Below are 24691 nucleotides of genomic sequence, written 5' to 3'. Positions count from 1 at the left end.
TTTCAAATTAGCTGGAAGCCTCTTTGTTTTCTCTTGAGAAAGTCATAGGCTTCATATTGACCTAGATAAACTCTGTCTTATTTATCTGCTCTCATATTTAATTTTTTTCATGAAATTGACACACCCAGGATGGTTGCAGGCCACCCACTGAATATGCTGCTCCTTTGCCTCTTGATTTCAAATAGACAGAAGATGACTTAAAATGTATACACCTCAAATTAAAGATGTCTGAAACTCACACTACATTCCAGCCTTAGCTCTATAGTCAGCATGATACTTCTCGAAAGTAGAAAGAAAATGAAAGATTTGGGGCATCATTCAATGATTATAGTGAACATCCTCTAAGTGATTTAGATGGAACATCACATCAATATTAGGCAGGTGAAACATTCTGTGAGGGTCACAGTGGGTTAAGACCAGTCTCTGGAGCACATGCTTCTTACAGCCCATCAAACTCATCTATAGGCATATGCATATATCTCTCTCTATATAAAAGGTACACCTATGTACGAAGGACAGAAGGAAAGATTACAAAATTTCTATAGCAGTTCCAAACTTCTTCTTGGTCCTTTTTATATTGGTTCTATAAATTATCAGTTCAATTCTCTGTTCTGTGAATGGAAGGTCAAACACTACTCTACTTATGAGCCACATAATGACATTTCGGTCAAAGACAAACTGCATATATGACTGTGATCCCTTAAGATTCCCATGCGATTACAGTGCTTCTATAATCTTTTTTCTTCTCTTTTAAAAGTATATTTTATTGATTATGCTATTACAGGTGTTCCATTTTTTTCCCCTTTGCCCTCCTCTGCCCAGTACTCCACTTCCCTCTAGCAATCCTCCTCTTAGTTCATGTCCATGGGTCGTGCATATAAGTTCTTTGGCTTCTCCATTTCCTATACTATTCTTAACCTACCCCTGTCTATTTTGTTCCTACCAATTATGTTTATTATATTTCTTAATCCTTGCACCATTTCCCTATTCTCCCTTATCCCCTTCCCAGTTCCTGTTCTGGTTTGCTTAGTTTGCTTTTTTAGATTCAGTTGTTGACAGTTGTGAATTTGTTGCCTTTTTAATATACATGGTTTTGATCTTCTTCTTTTTCTTAAATAAGTCCCTTTAACATTTTTTGTAATAATGACTTGGTGGTGATGAACTCCTTTAGCTTTACCTCGTCTGGGAAGCACTTTATCTGCCCTTACATTCTAAATGAGAGCTTTGCTGGATAGAGTAATCTAGGTTGTAGGTCCTTGCTTTTTCATCACTTTGAATACTTCTTGCCAGTCCCTTCTTGCCTGCAAAGTTTGAGAAATCCATTGATGGTCTTATGGGAACTCCTTTGTAGGTAACTACCTGCTTTTCTTTTGCTGCTTTTAAGATTCTCTCTTTATCTTTAACCTTTGGTATTTTAATTATGATGTGTCTGGGTGTCATTCTCTTTGGGTCCAACTTGTTTGGGACTCTCTGTGCTTCCTGGACTTGTATGTCTATTTCCTTCACCAAATTGAGGAAGTTTTCTATCATTGTTTTTTGAAATAAGTTTTCAATTTCTTGTTCTTCCTCTTATCCTTCTGGCATTCCCACGATTTGGACATTGGAATGTTTGGAGATGTCCCAGAGGCTTGTTATACTGTCTTCATTTTTATGAATTCTTATTTCTTCTTTTTATTCTGGTTGAATGTTTATGTCCTCCTTATGTTCCTAATGATTGGTTTGAATCCCAGCTTCCTTCCCTTCCCTGTTGGTTTCCTGTGGATTATTCTTTATTTCACTTTGTGTGACCTTTATTTTTTCCTTTACTTTTTTTGCAGTACTCAAGAAGTTCTCTGAGCATCCAGATAATCAGTATTTTGAACTCTGCACCTTATAGGTTGGCTATCTCTGTTTTGCTTAGTTCTTTTTCTGGGGTTTTGATCTCTTCTTTTATTTGGGCCATTTTTCTTTGTCTGCTCATTTTGGCAGCTTCCCTGTTTGTTTCTGTGCATTAGGTAGAGCTGCTTTTACTCCCTGTCTTAGTAGTGTGGCCTATGTAGGAAAGGCACCTGCAAATTGTATGGGGTGGAGCTGTAGGTCACTGAGTGTCGAGTAACCCACCTCACTGCTTTGTGTCTGTGTGGGTAGGGCTCCAAGAGGGCACAATGCAGCCACCTGGCTTCTGGAGGTTTGCCTGGTACTTGCCCTGTTTCCAGTCATTCTGTCCCCTTCCTGTGTGCGACTGGTGCCCTCTTAGCTGCTGCCCCAGTGGTGAATCCCAGACTGGGAGGATTTGCATACATTCTAAGACCATGCTGGCGCTTTAAGCAGCAAAAATCTGGAGTTTTCTTTTGCTGCTCCAACCCCCAAGGTTTTTACAGTCAGAGGTAACAGGGATCTATCTTTCTGGTGCTGGAACCCTGGGCTGTGTGGTCTGGTCTGGGGTTGGTATTGCTCACTTCCAAGATATCCCTCCTATCTGTTCCATTGCCACTGCTGCTGCTGCCTTTTTGCACCACACCACCCATCTGCTCATCTCTGTGACTCCACCCCTCCTACCTGTGTGGATGAATGTTTCTTCTTTAAATCCTTGGTTGTCGGACTTCCATACAGCTCCATTTTCTGATGGTTCTGGGTGTTATTAGTTTTGAGATCTGGTTGTAACTTTTTCTATGGTTGTACAAGGAGGTGAAGCATGTCAACCTCCATCTTGACTGGAGTCTCTCTCTATAATCTGTTATACTATATTTTTACTTTGTATTTTCTATGTTTAGATATGTTTAGATAAACATATCATGGTGTTACAATTGCTTACAGTGTTCAGTACAGTAACATTCTGTACAGATTTGTAGCTTAGGAGCAATAAGCTATACCATATAACCTACGTGTGTTGTGGGCTATACCATCTAGGTTTGTGTAACTGCACTCTGTGATGTTCACACAATGACAAAATTGCTTAACGGCACATTTCTCAGAACATATCCTTATTGTTAATTGCAGCATGACTATACTAGTCATACTGTTGCTGCTACTACTAATTTATTGAGCACTATGACCCTGACATTTTGCTAAGTGATATATATATATATATATATATATATATATATATATATATAATCTTATTAATGCTCACAACTTCCCCATAGAGGAAGGTAGCATTATCATCCCATTTACAGGTAAAGTATTTTTCCCACATCTGCAGGTGGTGGACCTGGGATTCAAACCTAGGTAGTCTGCATTCCCAACTATGCTTTACTGACTTTCTATAGTAGTATGACTAGAAAGGAGAGTCTACCCTAAAGGCCTGCTTTTGTCTCTGGCACCCTCTATAAAAGGGTTAGAGAAAACTTTGGTTCTCCCTTGCAGCTCCAGAAGGTGTCCTCCTGCATTTGACAGTGTGAGGAGAGTAGGTTTGGACTGAATGAGCAATAAATGACTTTATCCAGGAATGCATTTAAATTAGAAACTGACAACCACAGATATTACACTACCAGAATAAGCACTTTGTGGACTTATTTTGTTCTTGTGTCCTCCTACTTTAGTAAATGTGTGATGAATCAAGAAAAAATATTTCCTGAAGATGACAATTAACATCCTACATCACTTCTTATATTTGTAAAGCAGTTCATACTTTTCCAAGTGCTTTCGTATTTAACAAAAGTGAGGACACTCAATCAACAATTGGGTCATTTATTAAATTAGCCTCATAAGGAGGAATAATGAACCAGCTCTAAAATTCTAGGGTCTGTTTTCCAGCTGTAGTGCTGAATCTGAAATTACAGAGAAACCTCTTCTGGGTCAAGGAGTAGACAAAAATGATTTAACATTTTTTTCTATACAGCCATATTTCAGAAAAGAACAGAATAAATGAGCAAAAATAGATGTTCTTTGTCTAAAATACAGAAATGGTAACTAAAAGGAGTGCTTATTTAGCATTATTATGTAATTTTTAGTGATAAACTGTAACAGATCACTCATTTACAGGTGAGCACTGTAGAGAGCCACTAGGGACTCCTGAAGAAAATGTTTTTGAATAGTTCTTGGAGCTGCTGTCAAATCAGAGTCTGAACAACATTAACGGCCATCTCGGGATCTATGGCAACATACTTTGATTGCTATATAGATCAGATTTGTGCCACCTTCTTTTCATATGCCACCCACCTAAGTGCTGTGGCAAATGAACACCTAAGTGCCAAGGTTACATGTAATGCCACATGACCTCTCTTTTCATTCCTGATCAATACCAACAATTTACAGTTGCAAGACCTTTCAAAAACCAAAGTTCTCTCACGCTTATTTTTTTGTCTAACTATTACCTTAGGAGACAATCTGTTTTCATCCCACTTTTTACTACTGAGGAGGCTCAAACACAGAGACCCTAAGTAACTTGCCTGAGGTTGCACTGTTGATAAATGGCAGAATCTGGAACCACAGTCAGGATTGTCTAGTCTATTAGACAGGCTACTAGACAGGCTACTTTGATCAAAAGGAAATGGGTGATGAGGCATATGTCCGGATAAGTTTGATAAAATATATTCCAGTACTCCTGAAGAAATGAATACTCTTCCAAGATGATAAGCATGTTTGTTTAGAAAGTGTGCTCATTTTTATTCAATAGTCATTACTTTGTAATTGAAATACTTTCACATTTAAGGTTACTGAAATATTGAGGTCTTTGAGAAGAGAGTGGCTAAGTTAGCAGCATCTTCATGCCATGGTTGAGGTAGACTGTGCTCCCTCTTCACCTTGTAGGGACTAGAACTTCCCCCACTCCCATTTCCCCATTTCTGGCATGAGTCTTTGGTTCCATGGGAGGGACTGGTTGTGACTGATGTGCATTGACTGAGTGCATGTGGCCGAAATGAATAGAGCAGAACGTTGCTGATTTAGGATGTTTCCATTTGGACTGCTGCAACAACCAGCTACTGAGCCGTTAAACGTCTGCACTAATGATGCACAAGCATAAGAACGGAGAAAGAAAATGGGAAAATTCATTGGAGGTTTGGTTGGTATGAGTTTCTTAGTATTGGAAAAAACCACATAACATTAAAGTTGCCATACTGACTGTTTTTAAGTGTACAGTTCAGTAGTTAGTGTTAAGTATATTTATGTTGTTGTACATCAGATTTCTAGAGTTTCTTTATCTTGTAACACTGAAACTCTACACCCCTTAAACACTAATGCCTTCTCTCCCTTCCCCATGGTAGCCGACTTTCTACTTTCTGTTTCTATGCTTTTTAGATAATTCATATGAGGGGAACCCTATAGTATTTATCTTTTTCTGACTGACTTATTTCATTTTGCATAATGTCCTCAAGGTTAATCCATGTTATAGGGTGTGACAAGATTTCTTTCTTTTTTAAGGCTGTATAATATTCCAGTATATGCACCATTTATATCATATTTTATTTATCCTGGTATAAGTTTCAATGCCATCTCACCCATTAATTAGTGGTCATTATAGAAGTGATTGACTCAGTTAAACTAACCATGACCAAATAGGACAAAGTAAATGCTTGCACAAGGGCTACAAAACAACTTTTTTGGTTTCAAACTACTAACCCATGGGCCTTATTAATCTGCTGTTTGAGCTATTCTCCAGTCCCTGATCTTCTCTTATCCTTTTGCCACCTTTCTTTTACTTCCACCTAGCCATGCCTGCTGCCCACTGATATTCCTGGCCCTGATAGAAATGTTTAGAGATATTTCAAATAACTTGCTTTCATCTTCCTTGTCTTAATGTTTACCTGAAACTCACCCCTTCCTTCTACCAGATAGCACTCTGTCTTAATGATCTGGAGTGCAGCCACAGGCCTTCTCTGTGCTGTGACAGTGAGATAGGTTCCACAGTCACTGAAGTATTGGGACGGTGTGTTGGGGGTGGAGGTGGCGAGATTTTCATCTTTGGTGGCAAGAACTTTTAAAATAAACTTTCTTTTTCCCTCCTGGAGATCCCTTTATTCAAGCAAACTTATTATAATTCAGATTTTCTTGATTCCCTACAGAGCCTCACAAAATTCAGAAGTCTGTCCCTGCAGGGAATTTCACTTATCATGGCCTTCATTTGAAAGATCTAATTCTGTCCTCTTTCATTGTGCACATGGGAGAGTGATGGAAGTGCACAAAGAAAGGCAAGTAACCCCTGAAGAACTTGAGTTTCTATATCATCCGTATCACTCAGGGTGATGGAAGACATTCTGTAGACATGAAACAGTTGGCAGGGGAGAGAGGAAGAGACAATGAGAGACATTGGGCAAGAGTTTTAGGAAGGGGAAAAAGAAGGTGCCTTTTCTGTTCCAAAACTACTGTTTCTTTTCTTTTCTTTCTTCCCTATTTGCTGTAACTTTTCATGCCTGGATGTTATTGTATAGATTTTTTTTTTCAAAACAACAGAAAATGCTGAACCCACTTGATAAAGTGGAATTGACATGTAGATTTTGTATTTCCTCTTCTGTGCACTTGTGGTTAGTTTATCTGAAGCTTGCAAAACATTCTATGGACAATAGATAATGGCTTTTCAGTTATGTAGAAAGCGGAAGACAACCAGGGAAGGCAGAGGTCTGTTGCTTGGGGTAGGTGGTATATGCTGATGGATAAAAGAGAGTTTTGTTTTCTGTTTAAGAAGAATGACCACAAAGAGCATTGATTCAAAGTTATAAAAGTCCAAGAGCAGCTAACTTTTTTAAATGGAGTTCAAGCTTCCTGGACAGGAATCATTACTTCTTACAGAGAACTTGCAAATGGGTTTTTAGAACACATTCTGGTGATTATTGACAAGTAGTGAGCAGTACAAGATGTGCTAGAGGATTTCAGATGGTTAAACATAGTTCTGACTTCAAGAAGAATCAGAAGATATGTGCCACAAACTGCATGGCGGGAACCTGACGTTGATTTGGAAAAGGCCCTCAAATTTGTTATTCAACAGTTATTTTTTAGTTCTCAGATGAGGAAATGGTGCTTATGGATCCTATGACTAGAAAAAAATTATGTCAAGGGATTCTTATTTCCCTTTAAACAAAATTACCAGCCTCCTAAGGTTTTTCATTATACTTTTGTGCATAAGTTGGGGGAAATATCAGTGAGGGTGGTGGCTTTCAAACTTGTTTTGACTGTGACCTTCGGTAAGATGTATTTTACACCATTATTTGGGATATACAACTGAAATGAAAATTTCATGAAACTGTACTTACTTACCCTTACTACACATGAGGTTTTTTATTTTATTTCATTTTTTCAAAAAAAAAATCTGGTCATAGGCCATTATGTGGATTTCCTGATCCATGACTCACACAACGCATAGGTGATAGTTCAAACACATGTGTTCATAATGTAACAGGTAACTAGTTCTAGTGGTGCCACAATTTCATCTGGGTACATCTATCCATCAATTTTATCATGGATGAAGATGTAGAAGGCACACATCAAATCTATAGTGATACAAGGATGGGAAGGATAGTGAAGATATTTTATAAGAGCAGAAGAATAAAAAGATATGGGCTGAATCTAATAAGATGGAAATGAATACAGAGTAATGTAAGATCCCTGACTATGATGCAAATAACCAAGTGTGCAAATATAAGATGAGGAGATGGGGCTGAGGGACATATGAATTTTTAGTCCTCTGTAATTATATCCAAAGTGTCTAAAAATCCAATTCAACTTCAGCTGTGGTTTCTTAACCTGTGCTCTTTATTTCCTTAGCATTTTGTAAAAGTACCTTCGGGGTCGCTATGAAAACTACCATTGGGTGGGAATAATCCTGAATAGAAAAGGTTCTGGGATACGACTTGTTTGAATCTGCCATTTGCATCAGCTTTATAAATGGGGACTTATTTTGTTTGAGGTAAACATTCCATGGAAAAAAAAACTTTTGTAAACCGGGCAAAAATAACAGAGACAGAGAATACAGACAGGGAGTTGTGACAGTCCTCATTCTACCTGAGTTAGTCAGGGCACATCTGGATTATTTTATTCATTTCCAGAAGCCTCATTTTCAGAGAGATATAGATGGAACATGTTTCTAAGAGATAGAGTGGGAACATGTACAGAGAAGAGTGAGGAGAATGGTGAAGAAAGTCAAAACTATTCCAAGTGAGGTACAGTTAAATAAAGTGTGGATGTGACTTAGGAAGCCTGAGAGAGTTGTTCACATATATTGAAAAGGCTGTCATGTGGAGGAGGCACTTTGATATAGTAGTCCGGTAGAAAAACATGTGGATTTCAGCGTCAGGTCGACCAGGTTCAAATTTCAACTGTGTGACCTTAATGAAGTTACTCAACTTCTCTGAACCTTGTTTTTCATGTTTATTACAAATAGGGGAACATAATACCTTGAACAATTGTCATGAGGATTAAATAAGATAACATATATGAAAGCACCCAGTATAATGCTTGGTTCACTAATACATTTATTTCATAGAGAACAGATTAAATTGATGACACAGGGCCTGAAGAGTTGCAGCAAGACTAGACAGTGAAAGTTAAAGAAGACGAAAAAGTTAAAGGGATCCCAAAAGAGCTTTGCATTAGTCAGAGGCATTCAGAGATGGAATGAGCTGCTTGGGGGAGGTGGTGGGTTCCCTGTCACAAGAGGCATTTGAGGTAGAGTTTGGGAAAGAAGACACTGGGAAAGAAGAGTAGTCATGGGCCACACATTAAATACACAAACACTAATGAAAACTGATGAGCTAAAGAAGGTTTTAAGTAAATTTACAATTTTGTGTTGGGCTGCATTCATAGCCGTCCTGGACGGCATCAGCCTGTGGGCTGGACACCCTCAGTAGGCAAACACCTCAGAGTGTGTACCTTAGGAACAACGGGTCAATAGGATTATCTGTCATTAAAGAAGGCCCCTGTTGCTTATACTTCTGCGATTGGGCTGATTTGGGGGAGCACATTAGGCAGGCTCCAAGGAGGAAATCAATTCTCAAATCTGCTATTGCACCAAGAGAGTTGGTTTAACTCCCAATTCCATGCTAGTCAGGCACAAGATGGAAGTGAGTTACCAGAGCAGGATGATTCAAAAGCAGCAACAGAAATAAAGAGCCCAATCTCTTCATAATCAACTCATCTCCTGAAGTGAAAGGCCTGGTTGTTTATAGCAGTGCTTACAAAGGGAAGTTATGCTTCAGAGTTTATACCGAGAGTTCAGTTTCACATTTCAGTAAATCAAAAAAAGATATTGATTTTGAACAAATGGCTGATTTTATTGTCAAAGCAAATTTCATTTCTTGAGATGATTAGATTTTATTAAACTATTTCCTAAGTGCCACTGAAAACACTTCTGTGAATAAGCAGCATATTCCTCAACGAAACCACATTACATTTGTCACCTACTAAATAGAATGATATTTGGTGCACATGGGGGTCAGAAAGCTTGTGCTCAAATCTTGGCTGTATCAATTAATAACTCTGTGGTCATAGTACAATACATAACCTTTCTGATTACCAGTTTTCTCCTCTGTAGGTGGGGGTAATTATACTTCTTCTCAAGGGGGGTTCAGTTGTGTAGATAAAATGTGGATAAGATGCTTAGCATAGTTCCTGGCACATAGTAAGTTCTCAGTAAGTGGCGGCAGTTACAATAAGAATTACTGTAGTGAGAACATCAAGGTATGCTGAAGATTAGGGCAGACAGCTGAGGACTGGTTCTTCCTGGGGCTCAGGTTTGCCTCAGAAAAGTGCAGAAGATAACAGCAAGAAAGAGAAAGAGGACTGTTGTCCACATCGCTTCCCAGCTTCCCAGCTTCCCTTGTTGGGGACCTTTGGTTTTGAAATGCAGGGAAAGTAACAAAGAACTTTAGGAACTGTGTGATATTTCTGGAGAGAAACCTTCACGGAGTTGGAAGGGACCTTGAGAAAACAGCTGATCCATGACCCTGACTCCAGAGAGGCATGTATTTCAAACATTCATAGATTACTGCCAAGCAACATTTGCTTTCAAATTTTCAAAAGGTGGGGACTCTATAAGATCTTGTGGTAATGTACGATGCTGCCATACAGCCTTAGAATCAGTAAGCTCTTCATAAGGTCTGATTAAAAGCTTGATGCTGTAGCAGAAGCCTCTCTTTTTTCTCCTCTCTGGTCCTGTCAGCAGAATCTGTGTGCTCTCATTTAGACATCTGTCTCCACCCTCAGTCATCAATGTTTTTGATTTACTGATATATGAAACTGAGCACACTGTAAGCTCAGCTGGATCAGGGTAAGTGCCACTATAAACAACGGGGGCTTTATTTTTGGAAGGATGTTTTGAAGCTCCCTACTCAGCTTTCTTCCCTCTAGCTGATGACAGCCCATGTTCTTAAGTACAGTCATGAGAGACATAGGTCCCCAATCTGCCACAGTTGTCTACACAGAAAGGGGGAATTCCGGCCATATAGGCTGAGCATCTGCGAAGGTGTGCCACACATTGGCTTCCGGCACTCTATCCACTCACCCATCTAATTTCATTCAGTGTTCTCCAACTTTCGTCCACCTGTGCCACGCATGGGGACTGATTTGCTTCAATGCCAAAACCTCCCCTTCCCAGTCAAATATATCAAAAGAGTGATCTATTTTCACTTTCTCCCTTTCCTCACCTCCTACTCTACCACTGCAATCTGACTCCAATTAATTAGCACTCTACCAAAGGCACTGTTATCAGAGTCACGAATGCTGTCAAACTAAATGGTTCCTTAAAAAAAAACACCTTATTTTTACGTGACCTCTAAGCAGCATTTCATATTAACCATTCCCTTCCTTTTCAAAGATTGCCTTCCTTGGCTTTTTTGACCACACACATCCCTGGTTTCCCTCCTACCTGTCAGGTCTCTTCCTCTCAGTCTCCTCTGTGGATGCCCATTCCCCAGCCTTCTCTCGAATACTGATATTCCTAAGAGTTGGGTCTTTTATTTGAATTTATTGGGGGAAGCGACACTGGTTAACAAAACTTAACAGGTTTCAGGTGCACAATTCTACAACACATCATCTGTACACTGCGTGGTGTGTTCAACACCCCTAGGACTTTGGCCTTAAACGTCCTCTTTTTAAAAAAGATTTTGTTTATTTATGTTTAGAGAGAGGGGAAGGGAAGGAGAAAGGGAGGGAGACAACAACAATGTGTGGTTGCCTTTTGTGCACATCCTACCGGGGACCTGGCCTGCAACCCAGGCATGTGCCCTGACCGGGAATAGAAGCAGTGATCCTTTGCTTAGCAGTCTGCTTCTCAATCCATTGAGCCACACCAGCCAGGGCAAAACTTATTTTTTTTTAATGCTATGTAGTCTCCCTGGAAAATCTCATCCATTCCTCTATTTGCCATTATCAGGTGTAAATGAAAACTCCCAAATCTTATCTTCATTTTAGGCCTTGAGTTTTACAGACCTGTATCAAATTGCCTCCCAGATATATCAATATTTACCTGGATGCACACAGGCACTTCAAATATGCCTCAAACTGACTCCGTTATCCAACCCTCACCCAAACCTGCTTTGCCTTCTCTTGTATCCTTCCTTTCAGGGAATGGTACCAGCAGATACCTAGTTATTTTATTCTGAAATTAAGTCAGTCAATAAGTTCTTTGATTTTAGCTCCAACATTTTACCAATCTTCCTAGCCTTCTTAATCCATACTGTTGATACTTCAGGTGTGGCCATTATCATTGCTTCCCCAAGTAACCACACAAAGCTGAGAAACTTTGTGGTCAGTGTCATCACAGAATTGTATCCCAAAGAAATATCAATTGAATATCCACCCTCCAAAAAAAAAACCACCTAAAACATTGGAAAGCAATTTAATTTGTAAGGAAGTCTCTTGAAAAGGTGCTCATCATTTATATATTGATATGTTTTGTCCCTATCACACCTAAAGTCATCTGCCTCTTAAGTAATCCCCCTGCCTCTAACAGTGTTGTCTTCCACTTGATTCTTTATATCACAGCTAGAATGATCTCTGAAAAATGCATTTCCATGCTTAATATTATTTTAAAAATGCATTTCCCTGATAAATGCTATTATTGGTTCTCTATTGACCACTGGATAAAACTGAAACTCTATCATGTGTCCAATGTCCTTCACCACACACTCCCCACTTAGCTCTAGCTTCATCTCTCACTATTTCTCCATTGTCTTTGCACCACAGTATTTTTTTGATATTGGCATATATGTTAACCATACCCACTGAGCACTTATATGCACATCCAAAGAACATGCAGGCTACTTTGGGAGACTAGTTGGATATACATTTGGGTGATGGAGAACAGATTACATATTAAATGTGGTGATACTAACTTTCAGTAAGGGAATGATACAACAGAGAGGACTAGAACCATCGGGGAAGGTTCTCATGGAAGAGATGAGGTGTGAGCAAGGAGGGGAGTGGGATTTGGATCAGCAGAGGTAACGCCAGACTGAGGGAATGGAGCCGTGGAAGCAAGCCCTTAATAAAGATGGAAGGTTATCATTGGGACACCGAGGTAGAGATCAGTATGGACTCATTGTTCTCTGCCAGCCCAAGAGAAAAAATTCTACTTTTTAGGGGGTTTTAAGGGCAGGACAGGAAATGATGGACAGTAGCAGAGACAGCTGCCAAGTAGTTTGGACATGAAACCTTTCTCCCCTGCCAACATCCCCCCAAATTACTTTTTTAATAAATCTTTTGTATAAGGAAAAGGGACAGGGATGTCAGGGAAACTGAGGCTTGGAATGAAACGTCATAGAAAAAATATGATTCTGTCTCTTGGTTGCCAGGGCCCCTTTTCAATGGGCTGCATTACACATTGCAACCTGAAAGGGATGAGCTCGCTTTTATGGTGGCAGTTATGGCTTGTAAAGTGTCATGTGAAAAAGAACCCTCCTCGTGGTGATTTTTAGATGAAGAATTTAGATGAAGATTTCTCTTTTCAGAATAACTTTCCCACACAGAAACAGATAAGTTGTTTAGAGTTGATTGATTGCAATTCTAAGTGTGCTATTTTAGGTTAAAAATATCCTACAAGTGAATCATATATGTGCATCTTCTCTCTCTTGTCCCCCTCCTCTATATGAACACATTCACACCCTTCCTTACTGCCATAAATAATGTTCCTTTTCCTTGCCTTCTGTCTGTAGGATTTTGAATCACAGTTAGATTGCTCTAGGACTTGATAGCCTGATATACTCAAATCTCTCTTAAGAATTGTTCATTCATTTTGTCTGTTTTCCAAGTCCCACTTTATTTTTATAGTTGACTCTACATTATTTGACTAATTTCCCAGTTTCTGGGGTAAGGCAGGGGCACATGGAGAAGAAACCCCCAAATAGGTACATTTCTAGTGTTTTACAGAGATGTGTGCGCATGGGGGATGGAGATGGGAGGGGATATTAGAGCTAATGACTAAAGCAAGATGTCTGGGTGATGTGTTCACTTTCTTTTCCTTGTCATGCTAGCTTTCAGGTGGCATGAATAATGAAGCAACAGGAATATCCTAAGTGTGGAGGATATTGCTGGCTGCCTATCCAAGAGCAATCCTTCATCCCTTGTTAACAGAACCCTGATTTTGGTTCAAGAACTAGGTATTAATAGTAATATGGTCAGGGATGGTGACCCAGTTCCAGAGGGTTTGAATCCATTTTGGAGATCTCATTTCCCCTTTGCCAGTGACTGGTGATGGCATGGGCATGTGACTACATTCTGGCCATTGTGACACAAGAAGAAAATCTGCTGGCATCTTTGCCTACCTCTTGTCACCTCACTATGTGCGATAATGAAACTTTATTGTTTAAGCCACTTTTAGACAGGTGTTTTATTATTTGCTGGCAAAACCATCCTCCGTGATACACTAATCCATCCTAAAACTCCCAATTTCTATTCTAATTCATTTGAAAAGATTATCTAATAATCCACTTCATCAGAGTTGCAGATTCATGGGATGTTAGGGCTTAAAAGGCCCTCTGGGAATGTCTAGTCTATTTCCCTAATTTTAAATACAAACCTTTTGTGGCTGAGACTACCAAAGTCATCCACAGGGTGCTGGGACTCTGTTGTATGCTCTATAATCTCTCTACATGTGTAATCCTGATTTTGTAGAACTGTGGTAAAATCTGAATTTTGGACTCACATGAGATCTACACTGAACTTTCCCTTTTATTCTCACTGGCATAAAGCTTTCCTAAATGCATAGAAAATAGATCTCGAAGGAAATGTTGCTTTTATTTAACAAAACTTTCAAATGCCCTAGAAAGAGCTATTTACAGACACATAAATAACAAATCATGCTCATATATTCATTTTAAAGGATTTCTAAAGAGTTTAGCCGTCAGTACTTTCCCAAATGTGAGATACTCTATTATTTAAAAATAATAAAATGATATATCTAGAAACACATTTAACAAATGAGATTGGCCTTGCCCTTTAACTGATTCAAATTTGAGACTTTAATTTTTATGCCAACATTCCGTGTAGCCATTTTTTCCCAACTGAGGTTTTCTGACGAGGGAAAAAAGTAACTGGCAAAGAAAGAAACTTCTGCCATGTGGTGTTATAGCAGATTCCCCAGGCTTCCTTTCTACCTAATTTCTGTATGAGAAAATGGTTCTTCATTTCCATGATGCCAAACAGTGGTAACGCTTGAGAACCAGTGGCGCCTACCTGACTGATGTCCATTCCTGAGTCACAGCTCAGTGGCTGTGTGGAAGTCAGACCATTGGAGCCGATTACAGTGGTGATCACAGCATTCTCATCAATTCTCCGAATCATAGTCCCATCCACAAAGTAAATGAATCCGTGCCTATCAACTGTGATGCCTGTTGGGAAAGAGCAAATGAGCATTAGGAGGCTAGTGGGCCACATTTTCACCAAGATCAGGAATTTGAAAAAAGCCATAGAAATGGAAAATCATTTTAAAGACATATGGATTCAATTTTGCTCAGCACAGATAAGACCGTAATAGGAGAGGTCTGCTCGGGCACACATTTTCTTTTGTGTATTGGGAAGAAATGACAAAATGTAACATGTGGAGATAAAGCCAGTTCTAACAATTTTGTGTTGTCCGGTTTTACATTTCCATCCTCTTCACACTTGCTTACTCCCATAAACAGAAAATATAAATACTTCTTTAAGATAAATGCAAAAAAGCAAAGGAGGTAGTATGTATTACATTTCTTTTAGGGTGCAGATGCATAGGCTACTTGGTTATTTTCATAGTTGAACTAGAAATAACTGACTTGGAAAGCATTAAAATTATTTTATCAATTCACACTCAGTTAACAAGGAGTTTGTAATAATCCTGATAAATTGAACTGAGTTTTATCTCTGTAGTGTCTATTAAGGGGGGGGTAGTTGGAGAGAAAAATTATGGTGTCACAAAGGGAATGGTTGAGCTTCTAGAAAAAATAAAAGCCAATAAAATTTTCACAGTACTTTTTACTCACTGTGTTAACTACAGCCTCGTTTCTTGGGGAAAAAAAATAGCAGTTAGAAAGCTAGGGTTCTAACACTGAATATACCATAATTGATGTGTGACTTCGATGCAGAAATTTATCTCTCCCAATTTGTTAAAATATGGAAAAGATTATCTGCCTGTGATATTATTTTGATTTGTTATAAGAAATATATATGTGGTCTTCAGCTCTATTTCTAACAAACAGCACCACCTAAAACTCTTGCAATTGCCTAAGTGGTGAGAGGGAAAAGTATCTTTTGTTATGTTAATGAACTAGCTTTGAACCTCATGTAAATATGGGTTGGTTTGCAGTGGAGCCAATTGTGTGATTAGAAGGTTGGGGATTGACTTCAGTCACAAATGGCCAATTAAATCAATTGTGTGTATGTAACGAAGCCTCCATAAAAACTCAAAAGGACATGGTTCAGGGACCTTATTGGTTGTATGAACACGTGGCAAGTTGGGGGCAGTGGCTCACTTTGAGAGGGCGTTGAAGCTCCATGCCCTTTCCCCATGTCTTGCCCTATGTATCTCTCCCATCAGGCTGTTCCTGAGTTAAATCTTTTTTATAATAAGCTGGTGATCTAGTAAGTAAAATGTTTCTGCAAATCTTGTGAGTTGCTGTAGCAAATTAATAAAACCCAAGTTGCGGGTCGTTGGAACCTCTGATTTATAGCCCAGCTGGTCCGAAGCACAGGTGACAACCTGGACTTGCTATTGGTGTCTGAAGAGGGGCGGGGGGCGGGGGAGTCTTGTGGGACTGAGCCCTTAACCTGTGGGCTCTGATGCTATTTGCAGGTAGACAGTGTCAGAATTGAGTGTAATTTTAGGGTACCCAGCTAGTGTCCATGAATTGCTTGTGGGTGATGTGGGGGAAACCCGCTCACACCCATCCCTTCTATGCTGGAAATTGGTTTTAGAACATCTTTGATTGCCTTACCTAGGGAAGGTGACTGACTGTTCTGCTTTGCCTGGGACTGAGACAGCGTTCAGTTTTAAAACTGGGACAGGACTAGACAAACTGAGATGAGTTGGTTACTCAAGCCTAGGTTGTTATAAGTATCATAGGAAATAATACATTTAAAAAGTGTCAGACACATATAAAGAACACACAATTCAACCCCTGCTTCCTTTGGTGCTTTTGACAGTGCTTTTGAAATAACTACATGACATTACTTTAAAACTAGTCTACAATTTTTTTGTCTTTTCCCACCTCTCCTTTTATGCAGACCTTGTGAAACTCAGAATGTATGTTAAAATCAGGAACATCTGTGATAACAGGCATGCTCTTTCAGTGCATACACATACACATAGTAATTTTCCTGGCAAAGAGCGAACTCATCTAAAGACAGTTTATAAACCCGGCTTAATAAACTGCTTTTAGATGAGCTAATTCATTGGCAGGAGGTTATTATTAAGACTCGGCTTTATGGTGTAGTTTGATTAATCCTGATGTTCCTCATGCAGTATTAATCCTTAACATCTATAAAAGTTACAGATTCATTTGAACCTTCCCGGAATGCCTCTAAAGTCATCTATGTTTTGGTGAATTCCCCAAGGAGACCAGCCTGTCCAAACAAGGGGTATTCCATGCCAATAAGCCCTTTATCATTTTTAGAGGCACAAGGACCTTTAAGGAGGTGTGTAAATAGACCTTTAAGATTGGGTTAGGCCATAGGATAATAACACATGAATATTTCTTTTATCTCCAGAAAGTCTGGACTGAGGATGAACCGACGGATACCTCTACATTTTATTTTTTGTTTGTGTTTTGGTAAAATCAATTCCCTGAATGCCTAGAATGTGGTCTGGTTTGTGGCAGGCATATAATTTGAGATCACCTTCTGTGACCTCTGTAAATAGCACTGAGTGTGAAATTTAAAGTTTTGCTGTCATAACAGGATGCGCTGAAAGATCAAGATTCAAGTCTGGAGAAAGAAAGGCTGAGAGTAGATGGGCTCAAAGGGTGTGAGATCACGAGTTCTTTACCAAACACATATTGGATGTCACTGTGCCAAGTTTTGTGAGGGCCAAAGGACAAAGAATCCAAGTACGTGGAAAGTAAAACTAAGAATACTCTGAAAGTGTTGCTCTAACTGGGAGGTAGTACGCTTAGAGAATCTAATCCCCTGAAAACTGGAGCAGATTCACAAAAGGCACAGAGAAGTGGATTCCTACAGAAACGAGTGTATTTGTACCTGTGTGTAATTACACATCTTTATGCTGACACCAGGGAGGATAACTCTGTTTCTTGTTCACTAAACACTCATCATCCCCATCAAGGGTGAAGTTTGTATTGATCCAGAGATGAGAATCCTGGTGTTTACATGGTTTCCTCACTTTTCATTTTTGTGAACTTCTAAACACTGTGAACTTGCTACCTCTGTTCATATCAGCTGATTTCCACAGATGAGGCTTATTACATACTCACTATTGGCCTTCAGGGCTTATTTGGCTGACAGTTTGTAAGATACTCTCCTTTCATATATTTGTGTAGCAATTTCTTTTATCATCATCCAAATTCTAAAACACTTCTTTTTCCTTGAGACTCTTTAATTAAATTTGATTGGGTTACACTTACATTTGGAGTTGAAAAAGAAATAGGAAAAAGGGCTTTGAGGGATTGTGTGATAAGTGCTTATGAAAGCACTGGGCATATTGTCTTTGTACATAGTTTCATTTCCTCTCATTTTCCTCCCCCAACCAACAAACCAAGCAACACATGAACCAACCTGCGCACATACACACACTCTCCAAACAACGAGTTTTACAAACTCTTCACTGGTGAGGATGAAGGGGTATTTAATTTTCACTGAGGTTAAAAACCAAATTTAAAATCCCAGGCAGGAAAAAGAATTATTTTTGCCATTACTTCAGAGGGGTGGTTTTCCTCCCATAAGGAGTATTGGTATAGCACAGGGATGTTGACGATGCAGTCTGATCTATTACTGTCTGTTGGACTGAGTAGGAGGAGGTGGTACATGCCCAGTATATTTTAAGCTTTATTCTTCAGAGATAGGGATGTGAGCGATTTCAGATCACATAAAGCCATCTGGGGCTAGCACGATCTGCAGATTCAATTGACTTTTATTTGGGAGGGGATATTGTTGTACCCGGACTTCCAAAATTTTGTACCCAATGTTGAGGCCATATTTTGTTCCATCGGCCACATCTGTTGATGTACTTGCTGACAGCGTTTTCATGGGCACTTTTGATAAGAAAGGAATTAAACTGCATTGAGAGAACTACTTCCAGGGTTTAATATTTTCACCAGTATCTTTTTTTTTTGAGCAAGCAAAACTATACAGATCTCTGATATTACCATAAGTTTAGGCAGTGAAGCAGGGTGGGTGGGGGTGGAGGTGGGAAGAATGGCACACCACTACGTCCATCAAGGAAAACATTGGGCTGAGACGCCCAGACAGCATGTTTTGCTTGGAGCACATTTTTACATTTGTGAGAAAATAAATAAATCCTTGTAAATTAGTGCATATAATGAAAGCACTGACAGACCATAACCTGGAAGTGTGAATGTTGCTGTCTCCATTCATCAGCATTAAGTCCTAACAAGCTCTTTCTATGGAGAGACCTGCTCATAAATAAAGTGCATCTTGTAAAAAAAAATTACAATGTCTTATGCAAAGTAGAGGATGTTATATAATATCTGAACTGCAGGCTCTTTTCTGTGTGAAGCATAAGTCTGTATGAAACAGCTGCAAATTACAGGCAAAATTATTTGACTTCTTCCCTTGTCTTATTATCCTCCAGTGAATAAATACTATAATTCTTCAGGAGACCATTGCCTAAAGCTGGGACAGCTCGGATGGTTACTAATAAATTTATCACCTATTGGGGAAGAGGATGCCGCTGATCAATACTGAAGCAGCAGTGGCATCCTGATGTGGGGTCACTGGGAGTCCAGATGTGAAGGTTAATAGCCTGGAAATAGTAGCTAAAATCCCAAATTAGATGACAGCTAAGAACAGAGTTTTTGGCTGTGCAGAATGCCAATTTCAAGTCTTGGCAGACAGTATGTGTGTAATTTATAAAAATTATGGCTGTTGAGGCAACCTACATTTTTATTATTTCTATATTAAAAATGAACCTTCTTTCAGAATATAAGCTTTGGAAAGTAGTCATGAAATTTTCTCCATCTATATCCCTAGCAACCAGAAAGCTGAAATAGTGTTTTCTTTTTCTTTTTCTTTTTTTTTGTCACAATCTGTTCTTTAATGTTATGAGACAGAGATAAATGATTAAAATAAACTTTCAGGGAATGTCCTGAGTGCAATATGGCGTCAGCTCAATCTCCAATACTGAGACCGCTGTATGTGGAACTGATATTAGCCATTGATCATAAAATGCCCATTAAATCAAAGACAGATTCAAATATTTTGCTTTGTTTCTGTGCATTTCAATTCTCTGAAGATGGGTATCATATGCGTGATCTATATGGAAATTCTCCACCAGGCAGAAAAGTCCATTCTCCAACCGATCTGACGACTGTCTTCTTAATTACCCACTGGGATCAGAAAGGGCCAAGTTACTTCTGCACAATAAGCCTGTTAAGTTCTCTTGCTAGGCAGCCACTAAATGGAGCTTGTAAAACTTGGAGGGATTACAAATAACTGTGTGTCACTAGGGTTGGAAGGAGGCAGAGCTTAATGACCAGCTGAGACGATTTCACTGTGCGGTTAACAATGAGAGCAGGATTTCTTTAATAAGAGACTCTAATAAATTCACTGTAACACTGTATGGCTACTGAATACTGTGAGTTATTTAATCAGATATTATTTAATAAAGATGTATATATTCTAAACAGTAAAAGTCCATTTCCAAATAATTTAAATACAAATTAAAATGAGTAAGCATTCAAACAACTATTCTATTGACCAAAATGTTCTTTCTTGCATGATGTAGAAGGTACTTTAAAGGGCTTCAGAGACATCATAAGGAACAATAGATTTATGGGTAGTTAACCAAGAATTCTGAGAGAAAGACAGATCTGGCCAGTTTTTAACATTTACCTTCTCTTCAGCTCCTTCTGATGACTCAAGGCTTTAACCTTCCCTCCTTACTTATTAATTTATTCTGGATTGATTTTGCACCTATTATGTGCTAGGTACTGAAAGTAGAGTGGAGTATAAAACAGACATGGCACTGCCTTTGAGGAGCTCAGCAATGGGTAGAGGAGGTGGACAAACGACCAGGCAGTTACAATGCCTTGAGATAAGCACTATTTTGGGGCAAGTCCAGGGTGTGACGGGGTAAACTTGGGGGATGTGCTGGAGAGATAAAGGTCACAAGTGATCTCTCAAACTAAGTGACATGTAAGCAGAAATCTGAAGAATCATGTGGAATGCCTAATGAGCCTTGTGTGAAATCCAGGTAAGCACCACTGAACACTTATGAAGGACGATTAATATCACTAAATAATAATGATTTTCATTTGCTGAGAGTACTATGATATTCTAGGCATTGACCTAGATTCTTTTCTTTTTAAATCCTCACCTGAGGAATGCTTATTGATTTTAGAGAGAGGGGGAAGGGAAGGACCAAGAGACTGATAGAAACATCAATGTGAGAGAGAACCATTGACTGGTTGCCTCTTGTACACGCCTCGAATGGGGACCAAACTGGCAACCTAGACATGTGCCCTAACCAGAAATTGGACCCATGACCTTTTGGTTCACAAACCAACTGAACTACGCTGTTCAGGGCACTGTGCCACATTCTTTATGTACATTTTCTCATTTAATCATCATGGCAGCCTTGTAGAATAAGTATTACTTATGTCACTTTTTAGATGAGGAAATAGAGGTTTAGAGGTTGAATGACTAACTCCACATTACCTACCTAGAAAATGCTTGATTTAGATCATGTTTTTATGAGTTCAATATTAATTCTCTAATTACTCTCCTATGTAGCTTAAATGAGGCTATCAATCACTTTACCACAGGAGTGGTGTACAAAGAGGTTTCAGAAACTCCATGAAATTATCTGCAGAAGGTTTTGTGTATGGATACCATCATGGGGAGATAGTCCACTGCATTTGTTAGAGTGTCAAAGTGATCCATGATCCCCGCAAAAATATTGTTAAGAATTCTTATATACCTGTAGATCTCTTGGACATCTTCAGAATTATTCTTCAAAAATAGTCTGTGGCTTCATCCCCACAAAGCTGGTGAGTTTGTGAAAGCACTCAGTTTCCATGTGATGAGGATTTTTGTAACTTGACTATCATCACATGATCTATCACATAAAAGGGAGGCCCCAGAAATATGGGTCACAAATTCATACGTCGCTAGGGGTTAGGTAGGTGACACAAACTTGTAAGTTAGGTCACGTGTTAGGCTATATAGATTTTATGGGAAACTAAGGTTAACCAAAGAGATCATGTCCTATCTAAATGCATTCAATCTTCTTTAAAAAATAAAGGTGTAGTGTAAGGCAAATGAATTATATATTTTAACTGCATTTATTCCCTGAGTTGTCAATTTATGATGCTTAGTATAGGATGATCAGGAAGAATATATCATCAGTGAAGAGGTCGCTGTAAGCAGAGAAGATTGAACCAGTGAAGCACTGGCATGAAAAGTTATGTCTTGGGCCCTGGCTGGTGTGGCTCAATGGATTGAGCACTGGCCTGAAATCTGAAAGGTCATCGGTTCGATTCCCAGTCAGGGCACATGCTAGGGTTGTGGGCCAGATCCTCAGTTGGGGGCATGCAAGAGGCAACTGATTGATGTATCTCCCGCACATCAATGTTTCTCTCCCTCTCTTTCTCCCTCCCTTCCCCCTCTCTAAAAATAAATAAATAAAATCTTTAAAATAAGTTGTGTCTTAGTACAGAGATATCCCATATATCCCCTTCTCCACACATCCATAACACCCGTCAACATCCTACACCAGAATGGTACATTTCTTACAACAGATGAACCTACACTGACACATCATTATCACCCAAAGTCCATATTTTACCTTAGAATTCATTGTGGGTGTTGTACATTCTGTGGGTTTAAACAAATACATAATGACATATATCTACACTGGTTTCAGTGTAGGAAGATTCTGCTACATTGTTTTATGAACCTAAAACTGCTCTAAAAAATAAAATCTATTAAAAAGTTATGTCTTGGTACATGTGCTATGAAACCAAAGATAATCAAATCTAGTTGTGAGTCTCATCACTGGAAAATGAAATACCTGGAAGACTGATGATACAATACTTACTAAGAATGCAGCCTCTTTTGCTCCCACCAAGATCAAAGCTCAGAATTTGTGACAAGTTCATCAGATTTACTCGAATCAAACCAGAAAATTAGGTGTACAAGCAGAACTCAAGTTTGCTCTTGTTCTGCTGCCCTTCTCTTCCTCACCCCCTTCAGAAAGCCCTCCCTCTTTAGTATGGCAGAGACAATGTTATGTATTCAGGTCATCCTACCTGTTTTTTTTTTCTGAGACTAGAGGTAGATTAAATTTCCCAGCCTCCGCTATGGTTAGATGGGGCCGAAGTGATGGATGCTACTTGTAGGCCTGGTCCTTAAGAAAGCCTCCATTGAACTCCTATATGGATCACCTGCTTCCCCTGCAGGCTGGCTGGCTGCAGAGCATCCAGTGGAGGACTCCAAGGCATAATGAAATGAGGAGCCATTAGACTGAAAGGGGCCTGGTTCCCCGAGTCACTGCTTGGAGCAGGGATTCCTCCCACCCACAAGACAACCCATATTGGACTGTGATGTGAGCAAGAAGTAAACTACTATTTTGCTAAGCTATTGAGATCACATGTGGGTTTTTTTCCATAAAATTGTTAGGTTGACCTATTACATTCACCAACTTGAACCCTATTCATCTTTCAAGGCTTCTACAAGACATTTCTCTTTCAAGAAGCCTTCCTTGCAAACTCCAGTTCACTCTGCTCTGTTTTCTAACCTACAGAAGCTGGGTTTTTTTCATGTGAATTCTCCAATCATACTCTGTCCAGGCAATAAGCTCCTTGAGGACAAGAACTGAATTTTGGGTCTTAATTTTTATACCCCACAAACCCGGTAGACGTGGGCACACAAGTTCAATAAACCTTTTTGAATTATAGACTTAATTGACACATTTATATTGAAGCAAATTTAACTTGAATCAAATAAAACATGCCATGAGGTGAAGAGCCACAGATGAATTTCTCTAAAAATGAGTTTAGAATGGAGGCAATGGTAATGTCTTTCTCTAAAGACCTTTAAGAGCAATACAGTCCCCTATCAATTAGTGATGATTAGAGTATGGGGGAAAGGGGCAGTTAACAACCAAGAGCAAGTGAAGTAAAAACCAGGGATCAAATGAACTGCAAATGAACCTGAGCTACGTAAATAGCTATACTGAATAGCTCCGAATGCCTCCAAATTCACATTGCTCTGTCAACACAGGTTTGTGTTATGATCTTATGACCTCTTCTAAACTTACCATCTTAGGAGTTCTAAGGAAAGAGAAATACTTCAAGATTTTGCCTTAATATGCTTCCGTATGGACCACATAAGGGAAAGCAGAGAGAATGCTGGCTCCAGGGTCATATCAGGGGATCTGAGTTTCAGGCTTACTTCTCTTGCAGATTAGCCGTAGGACTTTGGGTAAGGCAAATATTTCACCACTCAGGGTCTAGATTTCCTAACCCATATCCTGCCTACTACATGGGGTAAAATGATGTGACACTCACAAGAGCCAATGAAATGAAAGCACTTGGAAGAGAATGAAATATCATGGTAGTGCTAAGTGGTGTCCTAGTTGCTCAGTCATTGCTATCATTCTTCCTGAAAGTGACCTCTAAGTCTAGAATCACAGACAAAGATTTCCACATAGGCAGTGCTCCAACATTTTAGGCTTTTCTATGTTGGACAGACATAGTATAAAATGTAAGTCCACAAAGCATTGTGTAACCCTTGTTAGTAGTAGAGGGCCCTACGTTAGATTCACCACAGAGACAAGCAGTGATTGAAAACAATTTTGTTAGCTTAGGAGAAATGCTGTGCTATTGAACTACTGGTGTAAAAAGACTTCAAGGTTTTATAAGATGGCTAAAGTTTTCACCCAGAGAACCAAATAATGATGCTCTACGCTGTCCAACTCACTCAGGGGTACCCTGGCCTGGGTGTACTGTCTGAACACTTAGCAGTGACACCAGACACTAATAATGGTGTGAGTTGTTTCTTCCTTGCTTTATAGAGGTAGGTTGTATACATAAGAGAGACTGGGGTAAGTGTATGGTTCTAGTTCAGTTGAAATGCACATCTCTTGTTTTACTTTTGTGCTAGAGTTCTTGCTCAAAAG

General features: G+C 39.3%; 1 protein-coding gene across 1 annotated transcript in view; it reads right to left on the bottom strand.

Moving 5' to 3' along the window:
* The window catches only part of TENM1 (teneurin transmembrane protein 1), an 854561-nt gene that overhangs the window by 57024 nt on the left and 772846 nt on the right, over window positions 1-24691 (bottom strand). Inside the window, exon 27 of the mRNA XM_053917142.1 lies at window positions 14584-14738. Within this exon, the coding sequence (XP_053773117.1) occupies window positions 14584-14738 (155 nt within the window). The remainder of the gene's footprint in view (window positions 1-14583; window positions 14739-24691) is intronic.

The sequence above is a fragment of the Desmodus rotundus genome, chromosome X (genome assembly GCF_022682495.2).
Source record: "Desmodus rotundus isolate HL8 chromosome X, HLdesRot8A.1, whole genome shotgun sequence".
Classification (NCBI taxonomy): Eukaryota; Metazoa; Chordata; class Mammalia; order Chiroptera; family Phyllostomidae; genus Desmodus; species Desmodus rotundus.
This window is presented reverse-complemented; position numbering and strand designations above follow the sequence as displayed.